The 21,460-nt window shown below is 51.1% G+C and overlaps 1 protein-coding gene across 2 annotated transcripts in view; it reads right to left on the bottom strand.

Moving 5' to 3' along the window:
- RELT (RELT TNF receptor) overlaps window positions 1-20,281 on the bottom strand; it is a 74,932-nt gene extending 54,651 nt beyond the window's left edge. The window contains exon 1 of one of the 2 annotated variants that reach the window (XM_045021896.1): window positions 20,161-20,281. In XM_045021896.1, coding sequence (XP_044877831.1) covers window positions 20,161-20,236 — 76 coding nt within the window. In that variant the 5' untranslated portion in view covers window positions 20,237-20,281. The remainder of the gene's footprint in view (window positions 1-20,160) is intronic. The other variant, XM_045021904.1, reaches the window with a different exon arrangement.
- Between the last annotated feature and the right edge of the window lie 1,179 nt (window positions 20,282-21,460).

Below are 21,460 nucleotides of genomic sequence, written 5' to 3'. Positions count from 1 at the left end.
TTATCCCAGATTAATTGCACTTAACAGTTTCATGTGCAGACACCCACAGAAAAGGGGTGTGTGCGTGCGCGCGCAGAAGTTCAGATACCAAGCTGCCCTACCGGAATGCCGCTGGGGCAGGAAAGGCACAAGGGAAATCTGGGCTCAGCTGCCAGCATCTGTATAGTCAGACAAATGCATCAGCATCAATTAATTCCTAGCAGGCACCTGCAGCATCCTAAACTGTCAGTCATGTGTATTAAAGCCTGGCAGCTTGGTATCCTGGCCCTGCCGCCCCCCCCTCCCCGCCCTTCCCCAAGTACACACAACTCAAACCAAGCTACCAACAAGCGTCCTCTTGCTGCTGGACCAGCACAACCTAGGGAAATGGATCCACAGCTACGAGCGCTGTCATCCAGCCAGACTCCAGCTCTGCATGCTGTCAGGGTGAGTGGCTGCATTCCAGAAAAAATCTTTTCCAATGCAGCACACCCTCCTCCACCTCAATACAGCACCGAGCCTCATTAGCCAGGAGAGCACAAGCAGGGAAGCGGTCAGTGGTTTGTCTGAGGGGTTAGATAAAACAGGGAGGTGTTTAGACTCAGAGGGCACCTGGCAGCCCAGCAGCTCTGCTCCAGCTCCTGCCTGCCACGTGACAAGCCTCGATCTAGGATGAAACCCTGCAGCTGCAGAGCGCCAGGTATAGCCATCCATCACCTCCACACTGTTCCCAAGGCTCCCGCTGGGTCAGGCACTGCTGTCACTTACACCAGGGACATACCAGTGTAGGACCAATGAGAGATCAGAATCAGCCCCAAGGGCACCAGCTCCCTCCCTCCCTCTCCCCCATGTGCTGGTATTTATTAACCCTTTAACTCCTCACACTTATTTCTATTAGAGTAGGACCTAGAGTCCACAACAGAGATCAGAGCCCCTTTGTGCCAGGCAGTTCCAGAGAGCTAAACAGGCAGGACAAAGGGTAAGAGGAGAAGGACTAAGAGGCACAGACAGGAAGGGACTTGCCCAAAGGCAACAGCAGAGCTGGGTACAGAAGGCAGGTCTCCTGACTCCCAGCACCGGACCCCTCATTTCCACGTCTCGGAAGCGCCATGGACCACTATGGCACTGGATCTGTAGCAGCAGCTACTGCTCTTTGCTCCTAGGATCACTCACCCAGCCCACCTCGCTGCTGATCAGAACCCTGCTGGGGACGCAAAGAGAACAATTCTCTGGACTCAGCCTGCACCGTCCCACTCCGCGTCTGCTCGCTGAGCCGCCCTGAGCGAGAGCTGCTCATTTCCACAGACAGGCTCATTCCCACCCTGCAGGGCCAACGCAGCGACGCGTGAGCGAGCCGCGTTCCATTCCGCCTCATGCATCAGCGCCTAGGTTATCGGCCGGGCTCAGGCTGCAGATCCCTCTGGCTGGTGAGGATTTGAGAGGCTGAGTGAGCAGAGCGGATTGCGGACACCCAGGTGAAGCATGAGCCGCTGCAGCTGCCAGGTGAAGGTGGGTCGGTCTAGGCTGACTACACAGAACAAGAACTGCTGCTGACAGACAGACCCAGCGTGCGAGGCCCATGATCAGAGCCAGTTTGGCTCTAGCGAGGCTTAGCATGGAGCAGCATTAGTGTCAATCCTCTGCTGCTGGCTTCACAAGGCTCAAATCTTTAGAGCAGATATGATGGCAGAGGCTAATTAGGTTCCCTTTGCTTTGAGCCATATCAAAAATGGACTATAATCTCTGAGACTTGGGAAGCTTCAAAGAGATCCTGGGAGAGGGAGCTGCAGCGCGAGCGCTTTAATACCACTGATTGCAGGTCAGGCTCCTTTTCTGGGGCTACAGCTCCATCACCCTGAGGTGGCTGCTCTGAGGGAGCACATGGCATCTGCTATGGGACGAGCTCTCCTAGGAGAGGAAGGCAGCCTAGTGGCTAAAGCACTGGACTGGGATTTCAGAGCATGGAGTTTGAGTCCCAGCTCTGGCAGACTGGGTACAGCTTTAGGCAGACTGCTTGATCTTTCTGTGCCTCGGTTTACAACTTCTATCTGTAAAATGGGGAGAGCAGCATCGCCCTGCCTCACGAAGGCTTTGTGAGGATAATTCCATTAGTAGCTGGGAGGTGCTCAGATGACAGGGACTATATGGTATGTAGCCAGAGCCATCACTCTGACAGGCCAGCCCTGGACACATTCCATGCAGAGATACTGCACAAATTGCTCACTCCAGGGCTAATTTTTGAAAGTAGTTTTTGTTTGATAGAGAGCCTACCAAGGAGCTAGGTTACAATAATCCTGGTCATCTCCATTTACTACAGCAGGGGTTGGCAACCTTTCAGAAGTGCTGTGCCGAGTCTTCATTTATTCACTCTAATTTAAGGTTTCGCGTGCCAGTAATACATTTTAATGTTTTTAGGTGGTCTCTTTCTATAAGACTAATATAGATAACTAGACTATTGTTGTATGTAAAGTAAATGAGGTTTTTAAAGTGTTTAAGAAGCTTAATTTAAAGTTAAATTAAAATGCAGAGCCCTCCGAACCAGTGGCCAGGACCTGGGCAGTGAGAGTCCCACTGAAATTCAGCTTGCGTGCCACCTTCAGCACGCGTGCCATAGGTTGCCTACCTCTGTACAACAGTAACGGGCAGCATGGGTTAGTGTACAGGCCTGAATTCCCATCATATGATGCAGTCTTGGGTAAGTCACACTCCCTCTGCCTCTGTTTCACCATCTGTCAGGCACAGGTGTGGTGAGTATTAGTGTATTATCCACAAGGCACTTTGAGATGCTCTGATGGAAGGCGCTGCAGTATTAGCCAGGTCCAGCTAAACCAGCTAGCAGGCAGCAATGCTATTCCAGAGTCTCTCTGATGAAAGGAGATGCAGCACTGATGCTCATCTTTGGAGTCTTTATTGGCTGTTTGGCATTTGAGCCTTATAGGGTCATGCTTTTAAGTTCTCTGCAACCAGGGAGTACTAGAAACTTGTCTTTAAAAAATAAATAAATAATAATAATGAAAGCAGAGAGCTACACAAATTCACCTGACTCCAGGAGCTGGGGCTATCAGGAAGACACCAGCCACTGTGTCTCAGCTTACCCATGCATTTCACAGTAATTTGTCCAGGGCCAGTGAGTCAGCTGCACAGCAAGTAACCCAGGGATTTCTAGCTCCTATACCAAGCAGTAGGCAACTACAATTCCCTGCCCTGTGGGTAGGGGGAGTGCTCAAACTGAGCCGAGACCACCCTCCACTATAACAGCTCCCATTGATGAAAACGTGTCTGAGGTTTCGCTATGTGCAGAGGAATTAATTTGTCAAGTCATCCGATTCCTTCATTGCCTGCTCTTCATCACCCACCTGCTGCCAGACGGTCCGGGGCCAATCAAGCATCCAATGAGATGCATCACATTTGCCTAGATGTGCATTACACACCACTGAGGGTGTGTGTGTAGGGAATGAGTAGCTACGTGCCGCAGTGAAAAGCGGGCTGCGTGAAGACTGCAGTGTGTGGCTATGTGCACCCATAAGGGACTCCGGCAGCAGGATTAACAATAGCAATGTAGACAGGAGAGGCACTGCTTGGGCGTGTAGGGTACATACCTTAACGGTTCAGGGGTGTCCATCAGTGCCAACTTTCTAAGATGCTGGGTGGGGGGTGTTCTCCCCAGCTCTGCCCCCACTCCACCCCTCCCCATCTCCTGCTCTGCCCCTGTTCCTCGCCTCTCCCCCAAGGGCCTCCGGCACACCGCAGAACAGCTGATCCATGGTAGGTGCTGATGGTGGGTGCTCAGCACCCACTGGTAGCCCCCTTTTTTTTTTCCGGGTGGGTGCTCCAGCCTTGAAGCACCCACAGAGTCTGTGCCTATGAGTGTGTCTTTACTCGTGTAAGCAGTGGCTCACCATTGATACCCATGCTGGGGGGCAGGTAGTGTACGTACTCCACACACCATGGTAAGAAGTGTGCAGTGTAAACAGACCCTTGGTAGTTAACGTGGCTGGTGTCATGGAAAACATGGTCCATAAAGTCACAGGAGCAATTTAAAGAAGGAACATGCCGAGAGTTTCCATGACGTTTTTATGGAGAGCGACAGCCCTGCTCTCATGGGGCAGGAGCACCACTCAGCTATGAAGGAAGAGGAAGCTGTTGCAAAGGGGAACATCTGCTGTTCACCACTCCCAGCCCTTTCATGAGGCTCCTAGCACTGTAAGCAACAAGGGAGAGAACATTCCCCAGGCATCAAGGTTAGGGATGGCCAGAAAACCACAATTTGGGGGGAGGGGGGGAGGGAACACCAATCAAGAGGGGAGGGGTGTGCACACGTATCACACCCACCACAATAGCCTGGACACTCCCCTGGGATGCAGGAGACCTAGGTTCACGTCCTTGCCCCCACCTGAGCAACTGGATTAGTTTATCTTGGTCCCAATGAGCAATCACAGTGCAGAAGCCCTACCTGAGTGACTGTGTCCTCCCGGGTGCTGAGATCTCACTAGGACTTCTGGAGGGTTATCCCATGGCACGCTGGGCTGCCCTAAGCGGAGTCGCTCTAGGGTTCTTTCCCAATGAATCACAGCAGAACTGGTCCATCTGGATGCACAGAGGGAATTGTGGGAAGGCACTGGAGGACCATCAGCACTCCAGTGATTATGCCTGTGCCCTCACCGCAAAGTGGGCCGGTTACCAGCCCCAGTGAAAGCAGCACCTGGGCTCTAACCCACCCCCCACAGCTGGGCCAGCTGGCTGGGGTCAAAAGCACTGCCACACTCAGGGTCAGTGTGTGTGTGTGTGTGTGTGTGCGTGTGTGTGCATGTGTGCGTGTGTGCGTGTGTGTGTGTGTGCGCACGCGCGCCCAGGTAAGAGCCTGGCCTAACTCTGCAGTGAAGACAAAGCCTGAGTGCGACAGACATTTTACCCAGAGTTGCTTTCAGATCTGCTCTGCAGGCAGAGGTTTCCAAAGAGGTGGCTAGACCGGTGCTAGCCAGACAAGCAGGAGACATTGGGAGCCTCAGACACAGCAGCTCATTCCTCAGAGTCAGGTGATGCCCCTGGTCGTCAGAAGAGGCAGCTGGACAAGGAGCCTCTGGATGAGAAAAGGGTGGAAGTGGCCAGCAGCTGTTCTGCGCCAGTCACAATCCATTGCCAGCTGAAGTCACTCTGGTAAAACCAAACAGGCCAACTCTCTGGGGTGTGTGAACCTCACCCCCTCTCAGCACTGTCCTGTTCAGCAGGAGATGAGGAGTGCAAGGCCCCATGTAGATGGTGCTCAGACCAACAGCCCCACTTCATCGAACCCAGGTGGTGCCATTTCTTTGCTTTCTTGGTGCCTGCCTGAGGTTCGGGGCCAGACGAGAGTGACCCAGAAAGAACAGGAGGGGGTGGGGCAGAAGCTAGAAATGGACAGTGGGGACTGTGCCTGTTTTCCAGGACTGGACCGCTACCCTTTGCCAGTGGGGTCACATCATCTCAACTGCTTCTGCAGTTAGCAGATGTAAACCTGCCCACGGGCACAGCAAGAGCCGTGGGCCCTTTACCCACAAGCCATTGCCATTCAAAAGTCAAGTCAGCCACACACTGGGCCCGATTCTTCTTGCAAAGCAGCTTTGCTCAGGTGTAACTCCCTGATTTCTCTACAGCAACTCTTGATTTATGCCAGCACGAAGGAGGGGGAAATCTCACCCACAGCCTTGCTGTTGACCAGGAAACTACAACTTCTCTTTCCAGACACAGACCTTTCTTTTCTCACACAGATCTCCTTGCCTCTCACCTCGGGCTGTAATATGATCTAACAATTCATCACTGCACCAATTTTATATCAGTAAAAAAAGCATTGGATGGATGCAATTAGCTTGAAAAAGGTATTTCACCCTCCACCACTACGCATCACCTGGGATAGGTGGTGATGGCTAGGGGAAAAAATAATAAATCTTAAGTGCCAGGAACTCGGTTTCATTCAAAACCCAGTGAAACTAGAGGAGCTGCACCAGTTCACCCCAGCTGGGGATCAAAATCTTTGATCTCTCTTCTTCCCTCACTCCCCCTCTGTAGCTTAGGGGTAGCTATTCCAACTCGCAGCCACCTGTAGCTCTTGACACACTATTGATTGCTCTTGGCCTGACGAAGGACACAGGTGGTGCCAGCATTAGCTGTATTATGCCTGAGGCCAGGGCTAGGCAGCAGCACCTGCAGCAGATCTTTTCCAGACCACATGTTCCTTGAGAGAGAGACTTATTTTCAAAGCTGGTGGCACATGGTTAGGATGTTTGATGCTCTTCTCACTGCTACCACCATTACGGGGGATAGGGAGTCCTGGAGCATGCATGGGGTGACCTCACAGAAAGTTGAATTGCCCAGATTTAAGAATTTGGCCCACAGACCAAAGGATCCCAGCTAGACCTATTGTGTTCCTTGTAATTGTTCATCCTGAATACAGTGAGTTTCCTAGGGCTTTCAGGCCACTAGCAGCCTGTGCTGAGAGGGGAAGGATGCCTGAGTCATGGGGGAAGAGGATGGCTTTGATGAGATTAAAACCTCTCAAACTTCCCATCAAGCTTCTAAAGTTCAACTTCAGTGGAAAAAACAGGGGCTCCCAAAAAGTGACAGAAGACAGTCAGGGGTCTGGACTGGGAGCTGGGGTCTGTGTGTTCCAATCCTGGCTTCTTCCATAGTCTTCAGCAAGACACTTAGCAACTCTGCCTCAGTTTCCCATTTGTCAGTTAGGGATAATGGTTACATACCATACTGTCAGGGTTAGTGTTCATAACACACACAGCATTTACATCAAGATTGCCACCACTTAGTAAAGCATTAATAATACCATTGAGTTCTTACTCAGCACTTATCCATAGATCTCAAAGCTCTTCACAAAGGAGATTAGGGTCATCATCTTCATATGGGGAAACTGAGGCACAGATACATGTCTTGCCCAAGGTCATCCAGCAACACAGTAGCAGAGCAGGGAACAGAACCCAGGTCTCCCAAGTCCTAGTGCAGTGCCCTGTCTGCTAGGTTGCACTGTCTCCACCTGCTGCTCCTCCTCATCCCTTATAGCAGATGAAGGCACAACAGGGCTGAGCTTTTACCAGCAGAAAAGCTCTGGTCTGTCCAGATCTCACTGGGCAGATCACAGAACCTTAAAATAAAAATGTAACCACCACCTGGCAGTGAACGAATGTAGCAGCCGGAGGAAGAGGAGATTTGCTGAGCTTCACATAAAGGGCTGCTCTGAAATCAGACCCAGCAGGACGCTAGGACAGGGGAAGATGGAAGGGAAGCCATTGACAGACGGTTAAAGAGTCACTCAATGCTCTGAGCATTGAGCAGAGATCCCAGAGAGTCTATTGCCTGGTGTTAGCTGGGCAGGCCAGTAGAAGGCCTGGAGGACAGAAACATTCAGGGATGCTGAAGCAGAACCAGGAACAAGTAGCATAAGAACGGCCACACTGGGTCAGACCAAAGGTCCATCTAGCCCAGTGTCCTGTCTTCTGACAGTAGCCAGGTGCCCCAAAGGGAATGAACAGAGCAGGTAATCATCAAATGGTCCATCCCCCGTCTCCCATTCCCAGCTTCTAGCAAACAGAGGCTAGGAACACTTCAGAGATGGTTTTGCATCCCTGCCCATCCTGGCTAGTAGCCATTGATGGACCTGTCCTCCATGATATTATCTAGTTCTCTTTTTAACCCTGTTCTAGTCTTGACCTTCACAACATCTCTTGGCAATGAGTTCCACAGGTTGACTGTGCGCTGTGAAGAAGTACTTCCTTTTGTTTGTTTTAAACCCGCTGCCTATTCATTTCATTTGGTGACCCCTAGTTCTAGTGTTATGAGAAGGAAGTGTTATTACTTTGTACACACCAGTCATGGTTTTATAGACCTCTATCATATCCCCCCTTAGTCCTCCCTTTTCCAAGCTGAACAGTCCCAGTCTTGATAAATCTCGCCTCACGTTCAGTCCAGCCATGTGTAGAGGCCCCTATTGCTATGAGCGCCCCATTGTGCTAGGTGCGGTACAAACACAGTAGCAGACAGTCCCTGCCCCAAAGAGCTTACAGTCTGGGAGACAAGACAAAGTGTTGGTGTGAAAACAGAGGGGAAAGGATTTACCAAACGTCACCCAGCAGGGCAGTGGTAGAGCCAGGACTAGAACCCAGCTCTCCCTGCAGGACTGCCTGTCCCATGCAAACTCCCCTCATTACTGAAATGGCAAGTCCCAGCATAACAGAGCCTGGATAGTTCCCCCGACACACATGCACAGGGCAGCGGGGGTGGGAGGGGTAGTGCATTGACCTCAAAATGGCAAACACAAACAAGCAGGACTCCTTAAATTCTCTGCTCACTTCCATGCTCGTTTTCTACTTCTTCTATCAACAAACTGGCTTCAAAGTGTGGGCTTTATGCAGCGATCCAGCAGTCGTCACAGCTGAGTTCTCACTCACATGCAAGACAAACCTAAAATGCATGGCTGCCATCTCTTGGCTCTTTGCCAGGGTGAGTTTTTATTTGTCTGTTGCTGCTGCAGGCCCCTTGATTGTTTGCAGCCCTGTTTTTCTGAAACATCTTTGTTACAAGGGTACAGAGAGGAGCAGCTGATCTGTAAACAAATGCACACAAAGACCAGTCTCTCCAGCACATCGGTGGAGTTTTAGGCATCACATTTCAGTTGTGTTGTGGGGGAAGAAAACCAGTTAATTATTTGTATCACTGTAGCACCTAGGAGCCCTAGGCATGGACCAGGGCTCCATTGTGCCAGGTGCTGTACAAACGCAGAACAAAACTCCAACCAAAAAGAAAAGAAACCAGAGAGCCAGGTTTTATATACTCAGGGGGTGGGAGGGTAATTGTGTCACCTTGCAAGGGCATAAAAATCTACCCAGGGCAAAACTGACAAGTCTGGTATCACTCTCGAAGCTGAGCGACATCTAGAGTCACAAGGCCTTGTCTGAAAGTTAGGTTTTAATGCACAGGGTTATGGGTAAAATGCTGGGGCAGATTTTCTTCAGTAGGGTTTTCACAGCATTCCTTTGAGGGTAAACCCCACTTTCTCCAGCCTTTTAAAGGCTAGAGAAAGCCTAAAAGTGCTGTTGGAACAATAGGGTTGTGGGGTTTTTTGGCTGCCTTAGTAACCTCAATAATATTAGACCTCAAATCTAGGTTTTCCCTGGCGGACTCGAGTGGGAGCTCCCAGCCCTCCGCTGGAAGGGAAAAGCTGTTACATTGCCTAGAGAAGAGAGAGTGTATATAGGGCATATGAAGAGAGCCACAGAGAAGGAAGGTTTGCTCCTGTTTAATTCACTCCCTTTGTGCCACAATCCTGCTCATCCGGAGCCTCTTTATGGGAAGTGGGACAGACGAGCTGGAATGTCTAAAGGTAAAAACAAGCAGAGAAGTTGCACACAAAGCTTTTCAGGTCCTCTGTTCACAGTGACTCAGCAAAAGATACATAACCCCCTATTTCCCCCCCCCAAACGTCACACCCACCCACCCTTTAAATGAAAGGGAACTCTCAGCAAGCGACAGCCTCCTTTCGGGGCTCTCTGGCAACCGGCCAGTTCAAGGAGCTGGAGAGGACAACCTCTGCGGCTTGTTGCTACACAAAAGCAGCTAAGCCCCCTGGAAATGAAATGGGGACCTGGGCTCAGTGCCCTGGTGGGTCGCCAGGCCCTGCAGAACGAAGAGGGTTATTATAGAAATACGCAGGAGGCAGAACTAGAACGCAGCATTAACAATGAAGCGACCACGAGGCTTGTCCCTTGAGGATGAGCTGCAAGGCAGCCTCCCCCTCCCAGAGGGAACATTAGGACAACGCAAGTCAGCCACTGGGATGCTGTGACACTCTGTCACAAGATGCTGTGCTGGGGGAGGCAGCTGGGGACGGACAAGAAAGTTACTCAGAGACAGTGGGGGAGGGGAGGAGATGGCGATGAAAAAAATTTAAAGGGATACACAAAACCAGACCCATTTCTCACCCTAGCGACACCCCCAATGGATTAGAGCTACCGACTGTATCCAGCATCATCTAGTTTACCTTTTACCGCTCACTCTGCCTGGATGGTGATCTACACACGTCCATGCACTAGTACAAGGTGCGCACACACGTGCAAGCATAATAGTGCCCTACCAACAGAGACAGGACCAACTCCTACTGACAGCTCAAGCGGTCCTCCTTTAGCTCACGAGATAGAGGGGCTTTGTTTTTGGAACTCATGGGCCAGGGCTGCAGCTCTAGGCCCCCCCAAGCATGGGAGAACAAGGGACTGATACATCAGGTGTCTTGTCTGCAACACACAAATCCCCCATCACGAAGGCCGTTGGATTTGGGTTTCTGGTCCAGAAGGGAGAAAGGTTCCAAATTCAAAAGACAACCTGTCTGACTCCAAGACTGCATTGCTCCCTGAGACGCAGGCTGTCTGGTCATAGGTCTGGACAGTGCCTAGCACAATGGGAACCTGCTCCGTGAGTGGGATTCTTAGGTGTTACCATAATACAAACACCCCCTATTTTCAAGGAGATTCAAAAAGAGGCACAGTCTGAGCAAAGAACCAGCAGCTCTTTAGCCAACTCCCTCACTCGCTTCATGGGCTGGGAGGCGACACAAGACATCTGGCCAGCTCCCACTTCAGCAGAGGGAGGCCACTAACAATGGCGAGAGTGTTTGGAGGAAGGAGGGGGCAGCCATGAGTAATGCTCAGCAGGTACTTGGAAGATTAGCAGCTGTGCATATTTTATTCTCTGAGCCAGTCTCCTCCTGATGAGGAGAGAGAGGAAAAATCAAACTAAGCCTTGGGCCTTGTGACGTTATTGATATAAATTGGGACCATATAGAACATGGGTTGCAACCAAAGTCCTGTAGTGGCACCAAATCTTAGGTAAAGGGGGTCATATAAGGTGTCTAAGACCAGGTTATGGGTTGCTGGTTATGATTATGCTGTCTGTGTGCATGTATTATTTTTAGTTGAAGTTATGAATGTTGGCTCTATACTGTCTGTATTTCAAGTTGGTGCTGTGCTTCTGGGAAACATCCCAGACAAGTTGGTGTTAGCTCTGCCTAGCCTGCTTGATAGCCCATTAAGGGCCATCAGCTACACAATTGACCCATGGAGAGAAGGCAGACACGCCTTGTGACTCAGCAAAGTATGCAGGGACTGGCCCATGTGACTCCAGACTCCATTTTGCTGTAATTTTCCACAGTAAGGACAAAGAGGTTCTTACACCTGGAAGAGCCTATATAAGGCTGATGCCTCATCTCCATCTTGTCTTCAATCCTGCTTCTTACTTCTGGAGGGACTTTGCTACAACCTGAAGCTCTGCACAAAGGACTGAATGACCCATCCCAGTGGGGGATGTTCCAAAGACTTGATTTGAACCTGCAGTTTATGCCATCGCTGCTGCAAGCCTGAACTAAGAACTTTGCCATTACTGTATGTAATTTATTCCATTTAACCAATTCTAGCTCTCATCTCTACCTTTTTCCCTTTATGAATAAACCTTTAGATTCTAAAGGATTGGCAACAGCGTGATTTGTGGGTAAGATCTGATGTGTATATTGACCTGGGTCTGGGGCTTGGTCCTTTGGGATCGAGAGAACCTTTTTCTTTTATTGGGGTGTTGGTTTTCATAACCATTCATCCCCAGGACGAGTGCACTGGTGGTGATACTGGGAGACTGGAGTGTCTAAGGAAATTGCTTGTGTGACTTGTGGTTAGCCAGTGGGGTGAAACCGAAGTCCTCTTTGTCTGGCTGGTTTGGTTTGCCTTAGAGGTGGAAAAACCCCAGTCTAGGGCTGTGACTGCCCTGTTTCAGCGATTTGTCCTGAATTGGCACTCTCAGTTGGGTCCCGCCAGAACCGCCTCGTCACAGGCCTACACTACTTAAGAAAGATGCAGCTAATATGCTTGCAAATTCATTCCAGTAAGGGGCGCTACGAGTAGGGTGACCAGATCACAAGAGTGAAATATCAGGACACAGTGGGCGAGCATGTGTGTGTGATGGGACAGACACAGGTGCACAGCCCCGATCGGAGCCAGAGGCATAGGGGGTGGACCCATGCTGCGCCACACAGCTCCCCTGCCCAGCACCCCGTGGATCCACTATGCCCACAGCCCCCCCTACAACTCTTCCACCACAAATGCACAGTGTGTGCACACCCCCTGCCCATGTAAGGTTGGGACACAGGACAAGTCCCCTAAAATTGGGACTGTCCTAATATCAGGAGCTCTGGTCATCCTGCTGTGAGCAGCCAAGGGTCCCAGTCCTGCAAGGAGCTCAGCATGGTGCACCTGTGCGGGAAGCCAGAGGACTCCGCCCTGCCCACACTTGTGGATCCTACTTGCTGCCTAGGTCAGCTTCCGAACAGCTGCTGGGAGTAATTCTAGGCCGTATCTCCTCACCTCTGACAGGGCAGCATTCCCTGGAACATAAGCACCCTCCGTGTTAGATCTGTCTCCACTTCCTCAGCACCTTTGGGTAGCCCCCTAGGGACGGTTCCATCAAGTCTTCCCGAGCCCATGCTGACCCAGGGCAACTCCACTGACTTCAGCGGAGCTACCCCTAGCAGAGAGCATCTTCAGGCTGAAAACTTGACATGGCTCCCCTGGCTGGTGTGATTAGAAAAGGAACTGCCAGACTGTCTGCGTGTCCAGACCAGCGGCAGCAAGACCCCCATTTCCAGCCATCTCTCGTTCATGGCAGGATAAGGTGGGGGGGGGTTTAAAAAGCCACAGGATGACTAGAAGCCAGTGTCCCTCTCTAAGTGACCTGTGATTGGGCAGGAGAGCATTAAAAGGACAATCCCTGCACTGCCGGGAGCACCTCCCACACCCTCCCCATGGGGAGCCGAGCAGAGGGCGATTGCTGTGCCACACCTTATCAGCCTACTGCTCTTCCTTCTGGGGGACCCGCTGCCTACACATGCCAGGGATGGCCCCCGAACGCAACGTGGACTTGGCAAAGCTGGTATCCAGCCACACACGCATTCCATCTTCAGTCTCGTTCGCCTAACTTTGCAGCTAGAACCCAAAGCCCCCCGTGGCCCAGCTGCATGTAAGGGATCCTCCATTCCTACTGGTGTTTTGCCCAAAGAGCCTCATTCGACAGCACTGCACGAGTGATGGGGTCACTTTCAGATTTAGGCACCATAAGCGGTCACAACTGATTAGAGTCACAGGGTCTGTTCCCTCAGCTGGCGTAAGGGTGTAATGCTGTTGACAGCAATAGAACTACATTGATTTACACCAGTTGAGAATCTGGGCCAGTTTCTACAGGAAGTTGTGCGTATGAATGGAGACAGTGGGGTGAGGGGGAGAAGTAATTTCATGGATGGACTTTGTTTTCTAGGGGTCCTACCCAGGGCAAGGCATGGAAGAAAGGTGATAATGTGAAACCAGATTCATCTTGATTAGCAGCAGATTCTACAAGAAAATAGCACTTAAATCTATCAATCCCTGCTCTCTACTTGGTAATCCTGTGTATATACACCTAGGTTTTTCATCAGCACCAGGAGAGCTCAACAAATCATGAGGGCTCACAACACAAAGGAAGGTGAGAGCAGCCATTCTTCCTGTTAGGATGTTAAAACTGGAGGCAAATGGCTTGTTTACAGAGGTGCTGAACATTTGCCGTTCTCATTGACCTCAAGTGCTCAGCACCTTGGATAATCCAGCCATAAGCAACTGGCACAAAGTCACAAAATGAGTTGGGGCAGATCCGGTAACTGAACTGCAGAGTCCCAGCTCACCTCCCCCACACTAATCATTAGACCCCATTACCACCAAAGGAAGAAAAAAAAATGCTAAACAAAATTGCAGGTGCCAAAAATAAAGAGAGACAGACAAAACAAATCCACATGCATCATTTGGACAGATTACAATTTCCATGTCTAAGTAAACTGCAAACCAGTATGTAATTGGAGCAGCATGAACTTGTCAGATGGAGAGAACATGTTTCTGAAATGCAGTGATTCATTTTCCACCCCTTGGGGGGAGGGGGGAGATGGGGGGTCCTCCCATCTAAACATGGCCAATTCCCCTTTCTGGCACATATGCCATAGATTAGACATTCTCACTGAAGAAAAGGTTGATTAGCCCTGGCTGCTTGGTGGATTTTCCTGCAGGGGTCTGCCAGGGGATCAAGAGACCGTCCCCCACACAACCTGGGAGGGGAGCAAAGTGAAGATTCAGCCACGAAAGCGTCTTTAGAGGCTACCCAACACTTGCAGAGCCAGCTGGGTTTCTCAGGCCACGGGCAGCAGCTTGCTAGCAGGGCTGGGAGGGATGTTTAATTCAGTTTAAAGCAGTATTTTACAGCACAGGGCTTGCGACCCACAAAAGCAATACTGCAGCACCCAGAGGCGGGGAGCGCAGAACAGACAGTGGTTTTGTACAGGCTCTTTTACTAGTTTTCAGAGGACTAAGCCCAACTGTGGGACAGAAGTGAGAAACTGGACAGCATCATCATCATCTTTCACCCTGGCCCCCTCCCACCATAACAGACATCAAACCACAGTCAGTTTCTCCATCATGGAGCATCTGAAGCTGCAAAAAGGCCCCAGTCTCCCCTCCCCAAAACTCTGAACCTTGGCCCCTCCCACCACACTCAACCTGGCATTTATACAGCAAACCAACACAGTCCAGTCACTGATTGGCGAAGGTCAAGCAGAGTAGCGCAGGCAGCCTATGATGGAGGTGCTCCTGGCCAACCATTCCCTGGTTGGTTTTAAAGTCAGAGCCAAGCAGCCCCTGTGCTTAGTTTCCCTCATTTGATTCAGACACCCCCAGCCCCAAGCTCTTCCCTTGGAGGGTTGGTTTCCTGAGAAACCAGAGGTGTCTGCCTGAGCCTACCCAGGCACCCAGCCCAAGGAAACTAAGGGGTCTTTAGTACTCCACCTCACAGCTCTCTCGGTGGTCACAGGCCGGCAGGAACGCTAGCACAATCATACTAAACGTCCTGAATTAAACATGGGAGGATTAAGGAAAGACAGTGAAAAACACATTACTGCCACGGCTGTTTTGGAAGCCGACAGCTGTTACTGCAATGCAGATCCCCACGCAGAACCTGGAGGAGATTGTTGTAATCCCGTGAGGGGTGAGGAGTTAAGAACTTCTGTTAAAAGAGAACTACCTGCAAAAAGTTATTCCCCAAGGCTGGGGAATACAGTCATTGCTCCAGAGTCAACAGTATGCCAAGCTGCTGATCTCTCCAGTCATGCATCTCCAGGCAGAGCGTTAATTGCACCTTTGATTTGGATCATCATAGCATTTAGGAGCCCTAATCATGAGCATTGCTCCCCACTTTGCACCCCATTGTGCTAGCAGCTGTACAAACACGCAAGAGGACTACCCCTGCCTAAGGAGCTTAAAATCTACGTATAACACGTGTCAGCTAAATGCTGCACCTCAATTTGAAGATGCCATTATTTCAGAAGGACCATCAGTCCTCCTCCCTCAAATCCTTACAGAGGGTGTGTGCAAGCCAGGAGGTGATTGTCGAGTTTAATACTGCAGGGAACGGGGTAGTGTTTGTGTGCTGCATTGCCCTCTACTGGACAGACTCAGAACTGCTCTGTGTCATAGGCCCTGTACTGCCACCAGAGATTCTCCCTTTAGTTCAGGCAAGGGGCTATAGCATCCAGCTCTCCTTTATTTCACGCCCAAAATTACTAATCCTCACAAATTTGTTGATCACTCTGCCCTTCCCCTTTTATTTTTGACAATTTACATCAGAAATAAAGAACATAAGAACAGCCATACTGGGTCAGACCAAGGATACTGGGCTAGATGGATCCTGTCTGCCAATAGTGGCCAATGCCAGGTGCCCCAGAGGGAATGAACAGAACAGGGAATCATCAAGTGATCCATCCCCTGTCACCCATTCCCAGTTTCTGGCAAACAGAGGCTAGGGACACCATTCCTGCCCAACCCAGTTATTAGTCAAGAATCATGACTGAGGCTGTAGAAAGTTATTTACACTAAAGGAAGGAATCCCACCATGTTTTAATTCTCTTGCAGGAATAACCGTGTCTTTGTCACAGGTTGCATCCCATATTTCGGGCTTTGGCAGGTTGAGAGGGATGCGACAGACCAGACCTGTGCTTTTTGGAGGGAGGGAGGGGGATGGATCCAACACCTGGCTCCACTGCCCTGGTGAAATTCCAGGTGTCTGTGGCAAAGTGGCAGCCCTGGATGGCCAAGAATTGCTTACAGTGTATTCACCCCATGATGTGAATCCCTGTAAACACAGGCTAGGGGGTGGGAAGCGACACAGCAGGTGCCCAGTCTAGTCCATGCGTGGATGGTGATAGGGGTGCAGGCAGTTAGAATGGATTGAGACAGACCGGACCAATGATCCGTCTCTTGGATGCAGTGGTCGGCCTTTCACAAAACAGAAAGAAAGTGTGTACCTAGCAACATCGGGTTTGGTCGTGTCCATGCTAATGTGCCCACACGGCAGGGACTTCAATCATCCCCACATACAGGCTAGCCACATTGCTGGGCTTCCTAGCAGCTCTGATTCATTCCCTCTGATGAGAGAGAGAGAGTGTTACCCGAGAGGATACTTTCTAGTCTGAACCCTGCACAGATTGGCCTTTATTGGCTCCCGTGGGAGATAATGCCACAGCCTAATGAAGCGAGCAAGCAAGCTCCCTGGAGCTTTATTTCCCTTAGGCAGCAGAACAGCTTGGTGGTAGCAGAGAACATGTAGTTCCAGGCAGTGCATTGGCTTTCAGCAGCACCAGCGAGCTGCACTGATCACATTTTCCTTCCTGCCCCCATGGGGACGCACACAACTTCCACCAGGATCTGTGTACAGGGGCCTGTAAGCTACAGCAGAGTGTCTAGTAACAGGCAGCCAACCCACACCTCGGTGGTGCTGGGAAAACACAAGGCCATAGAGCCCCTGCACCTCCCATGTGCTTTCAGCCACCCGAGGAGTCAATTCCCAGAACTTCTGGGCTCTACTCCCACCTCTGCCACTGACTCACTCACTGGCCTTTGACAAATCACAATGCTGCCTTGATTACCCCATCTGTAAAACTGCCAGGTTAATAATGATCTATGCCACAGGGATGTTGTGAGTAATTAGCAATTAGGAAGTGCTTTGCTGAGGGCACTACATAAATTCCAAGTATAATCAGCCTAGTGAGGAAGGAAGTGTGACCTAGGGAATTGAGCACTGGACTGGGACTCAGGAGACCTGGTCTCTATTACTGGCCCTGCCACTGGCCCGTTGGGTGATCTTGGGTCACACTGTGCCTCTCCCCATTTGTAAAGTGGGGATGTTGAGCAGGTAGGGTCTGAGTCTGGGAACAATCCCCTCTTCTGGCCTAGTCCATCTTCTGATTATTCTTGTTTCTGCATCAATAAGGGGAAAAAAAAATCATGTGTGCACATGCACAGGACAGAAAGTTGCTGCAACCTACATATGCTGGGGGCTCTCCGCCAGAAGTCAGGCCAAGGTAGGAGTGATGTGTTACATCACTTTTCAAAGCGGGGAACAGCTAGGACATCGCAAAGGCCCACAGACTTTGAACGGTCAGATCCAGTTCTGGCCTGGGGAAGGAGGGGCGAACACCCACTTACACCAAGACTGAGGCTGCAGCCTTCACAGCCCCATTACATTCCAATGCTGCAACTGCACACAATTAAAGTAGCACAGATCCTTTCTAGCACATGTCCCACAAGAAACGATAAGAGCGCAGATCAGTGGAGCAGGATTCATGCAGAACAACAAGTAAGGGGAGGAGAAAACCCTGCATTTCAAAAGCTATTTTTCCTGCAACAATCCCAGCTTTTAGATCGATCCATTATCTTGATGCATACAGTGACAGGAGTAAACTTTAGGGATTCGGGTTTCTCCAGATTGCTGAAATTAGGAGGTTTTACTCCCAATAGGGGCACCTTGGTGTTATAAACTGTTCTCTCCTCACTGGAGATCTCTGTATTAACAGGATTACTTAGTACAACAGAACAGAAATATTAAAAAGGCTGGGGCCAAAATGGCTCTTCACTTGCTGATGTGCCCATTTTGGCCAGCACCTGGGAACTCCAGAGCTAAAAATACAAATCCCTGGCTGGGGTTTATAACCCAAGCTGTAAAGAGCCTGGCTCTTAACACACTTGCGGCCTCTGTGGATTGGCTACAGAGGTGGGGACACAATCCAAATTGACCAGTGGATTACACAGACAGGCTTTGCCAAACCTCCCAGTCCTTGCTAAAGGCAACTGGGGGGTTGTCCCAGTCTTGGGTATGAGGACTGCAGGACCCTAGGCATCCGAAGAAGTGGGCTGTAGCCCACGAAAGCTCACGCTGAAATAAACGTGTTAGTCTCTAAGGTGTCACAAGTGCTCCTGTTCTTTCTGAGGATCCTTTTAGTTACCCATGGAACAGGTTTGCCTAATCTCTCTCCTCTCCCCATATGGAGGAGTAATTTGCACCTTGGAGAAGGTGCAAAAGATCTAGCCCCTCATCCTGACATGGTTTGAGACTCATGATCACTTATTTAAAAAAAAAAACCAACCATGACAATTCTTGTTAAAGGGAGCTAAGAAACACTGAAAATACAGATGACAGCTAATGAAAATACACAAGCGATCAAAGTTACCTGTCCTCCCCTTCTCTCTATTCTCCCTGCTGAGCCTCAGCCCACCCTGTGATTTACAAGCTCGCAGACTTCGCAGTTGGGTCAAGCTAAACACTTTCCAGAACCACTGCAAGCAAACAGGACCACTGTGATTTAAACACACACAGAGATCAGGCAGCCGTTCGAAGTGAGGGAAGAGAGCGGGGGACAGTCTGCAGCAGGCGCTGGGGTTTTTGCTGATCCCAGCACCCTGCAGGAGTTACATCTCTGACTTGCAGCCTGTGACTGCACAGCACACTTTGCTGCAGCTGCTGTTTCACAGCATTACCCAAGCCCGGCCTGATCTGCAAGAGAAGCCTTTCCCGGCTCAGATGCGGATCGGGATAACGTAAGTTAGGGGCCGGCCCTGCAGAACACGTTCAAGTTAGTACCTGGAACCAACACTTCTGTCCTTCCCACAAGATCGGTTTCCTTAACCATTGTTTCAACCCTTGCCTGGCGGGACCTGCCTCGCACCGCGCCAAAGGAAACGAGCAATACAGAAGTGCCTGTACTTAGCTCCCGCCCAGGAAAGTGCAAGATCTCAGGGGCCACGCAGTTGCTGATAAAATACACCGCATGGGAGGATACAGACTCCCAAGGAATCGGAAGGAATTATGCCCCTCATATTCTGCGCATCTCTAGCTACCGCATTTCTGCATCCGATCTTCTAGGTGTCCTCCAGACCCAGCTGATTAAACCAAACACGTTTAGAGTCTTTTGCTCAGTCACACAACATTGTGAGTCTAGAGTAACAATCCTTCCCAGCTGGCTTTGCTATGCCAGGGTGATCGTTCAACGCAGAGCTCCCGCACGCAAACAAAGGGGGCTGCTGCTGCTGCAGCGGATGTTTGAAAACTCTGCCTGCGCTCACTTTTCCAGCCCGGCTTCCCACAAAAAACTGGGACTAAGCTCAGCGACCGGGATAAAACGACCAGGGGGTTGGTAAACAAGGCTCACGACACAGACAGGTCTCCTAAACCCGAACAGACTCATCAGCCGCCTGTTTCACTCCAGTCACGCACAACTCCCCCTCCATAAGAAGAGCGGACTCTACACCAGTTCATACTCAACAGATCAACGGGACATGACGCCAGCCCCAGCGAATCCTTCAGGGCGAGTTTAACATCAGAGTTACCCCGCCACGAGATGCCAGTGGGGTGAAACGGGGTTATGAGTTTTCCCATCTGTAGTTGTCTATCTCACCACCGCTCAGCTAATGCCAATTCCCAGAGACCGGCAGCGGGAGAGAATAAATTAAGGGAACGACAACAGCTTACCCTCTGTCCACACAGTGACTAGAGCAGACCCAGCTGGGGGCTACAAGGCGGAGCGTGCCAGGGACTCCCGCTCGCACACCAGCCCCGGGTCCGATCAGACGCTAACTGCCCGGAACACGCAATCCTTCCCGGGTCGGGGCGTGAGCCTTAGGAGAGCGGCGGGCTGAGGCCGGGGGCTCTCGAGCATTAGTCACCCTAAAGCCAGCACTCTTTGAACAACGAGCCCCGCGAGTCAGGACCAGCCCCCCTGGGCGGACGGAGACAGTGATCCCAGCCCAGCCAGCTCCTTACCTGAAGCGTCTTCCCAGGTGTAGCCCGGAGCGGAGCCGCCCTTGCAATACCCTAGAGACGCGTCCAAAAAAAGCATGAAATCGAACCTCACCCGGCGCCGCTCGGCTCCCTTACGAATGAATGAAAGGCGCCGGCCGGCTGGAAAGTAGCAATTCTGCCGGGAAGCCCCGCCCCTCTTTGTTGCGTCTCAATCGAACGGGCCACACCCCCAACTCCCGAGTCTGGCCGTTCCAAGCCTCCCCGCGGCGGAAAGCTGCTTCCTCCGCAGCGACGCCTTCTGGTGGACGTGGGGCGGGACGGGGTATGCGAGAGAAAGCGAGTCCGGAGGGTGGAAGCCGGACTTCTGCCCCTCGCCCGACAAAGCGCGCTGTAGTTCAAGCGTCCAGGTTTTTGGTCCAGCTGATTCTCTAAAGTTCCAGCGAGTTGGGAGAACCCGCAATTCCTGGGGCCGAGCAGTGGGAAAGTGTAAAGGGAGGAGGCACAGAGAGACCCCCAGATTTTTGGGAAGGGGGGAAGCAAGGGGAAAAAACATAGAATCATAAAAGCAGCAAAGAATCCTGTGGCACCTTATAGACTAACATGTTTTGGAGCATGAGCGTTCGTGGGTGAATATCCACTTCGTCATAGACTATCAGGGTTGGAAGGGACCTCAGGAGGTATCTAGTCCAACCCCCTGCTCAAAGCAGGACCAATCCCCAACTAAATCATCCCAGCCAGGGCTTTGTCAAGCCTGACCTTAAAAACCTCTAAGGAAGGAGATTCCACCACCTCCCTAGGTAACCCATTCCAGTGCTTCACCACCCTCCTAGTGAAAAGGTTTTCCCTAATATCTAAACTAAACCTCCCCCACTGCAACTTGAGACCATTACTCCTTGTTCTGTCTCTATCTCTGGGCCTAGTGTCTCCTGCTTTGTGCAGAGGTTGACCTCCGTCTTGGGCACAATGGGTTTGGACTCTGCGCAGGTGCAAAGAACTGCCCCATGGAGCAACTTGCCAGGGGATCAGGAATGGCCAGTGCTGCCCAATGGACACAGGATCCAACCCCATCCCACCAGGGCCAGCTCCAGAGGTTTTGCTGCCACAAGCAGCCAAAAAGAAAAAAAAGCCGCGATTGCGATCTGTAGCAATTCAGTGGGAGGTCCTTCGCTCCAAGCAGGATTGAGGGACCCTCCGCTGAATTGCCGCCGAATCGCTGGACCTGCCGCCCCTCTCCGGAGTGGCCGCCCCAAGCACCTGCTTGCTAAGCTGGTGCCTAGAGCCGGCCCTGCATCCCACACCCAACCCTTTTCTTCCACAGGCC

This window comes from Mauremys mutica, chromosome 1, assembly GCF_020497125.1.
Source record: "Mauremys mutica isolate MM-2020 ecotype Southern chromosome 1, ASM2049712v1, whole genome shotgun sequence".
Lineage (NCBI taxonomy): Eukaryota > Metazoa > Chordata > Testudines > Geoemydidae > Mauremys > Mauremys mutica.
This window is presented reverse-complemented; position numbering and strand designations above follow the sequence as displayed.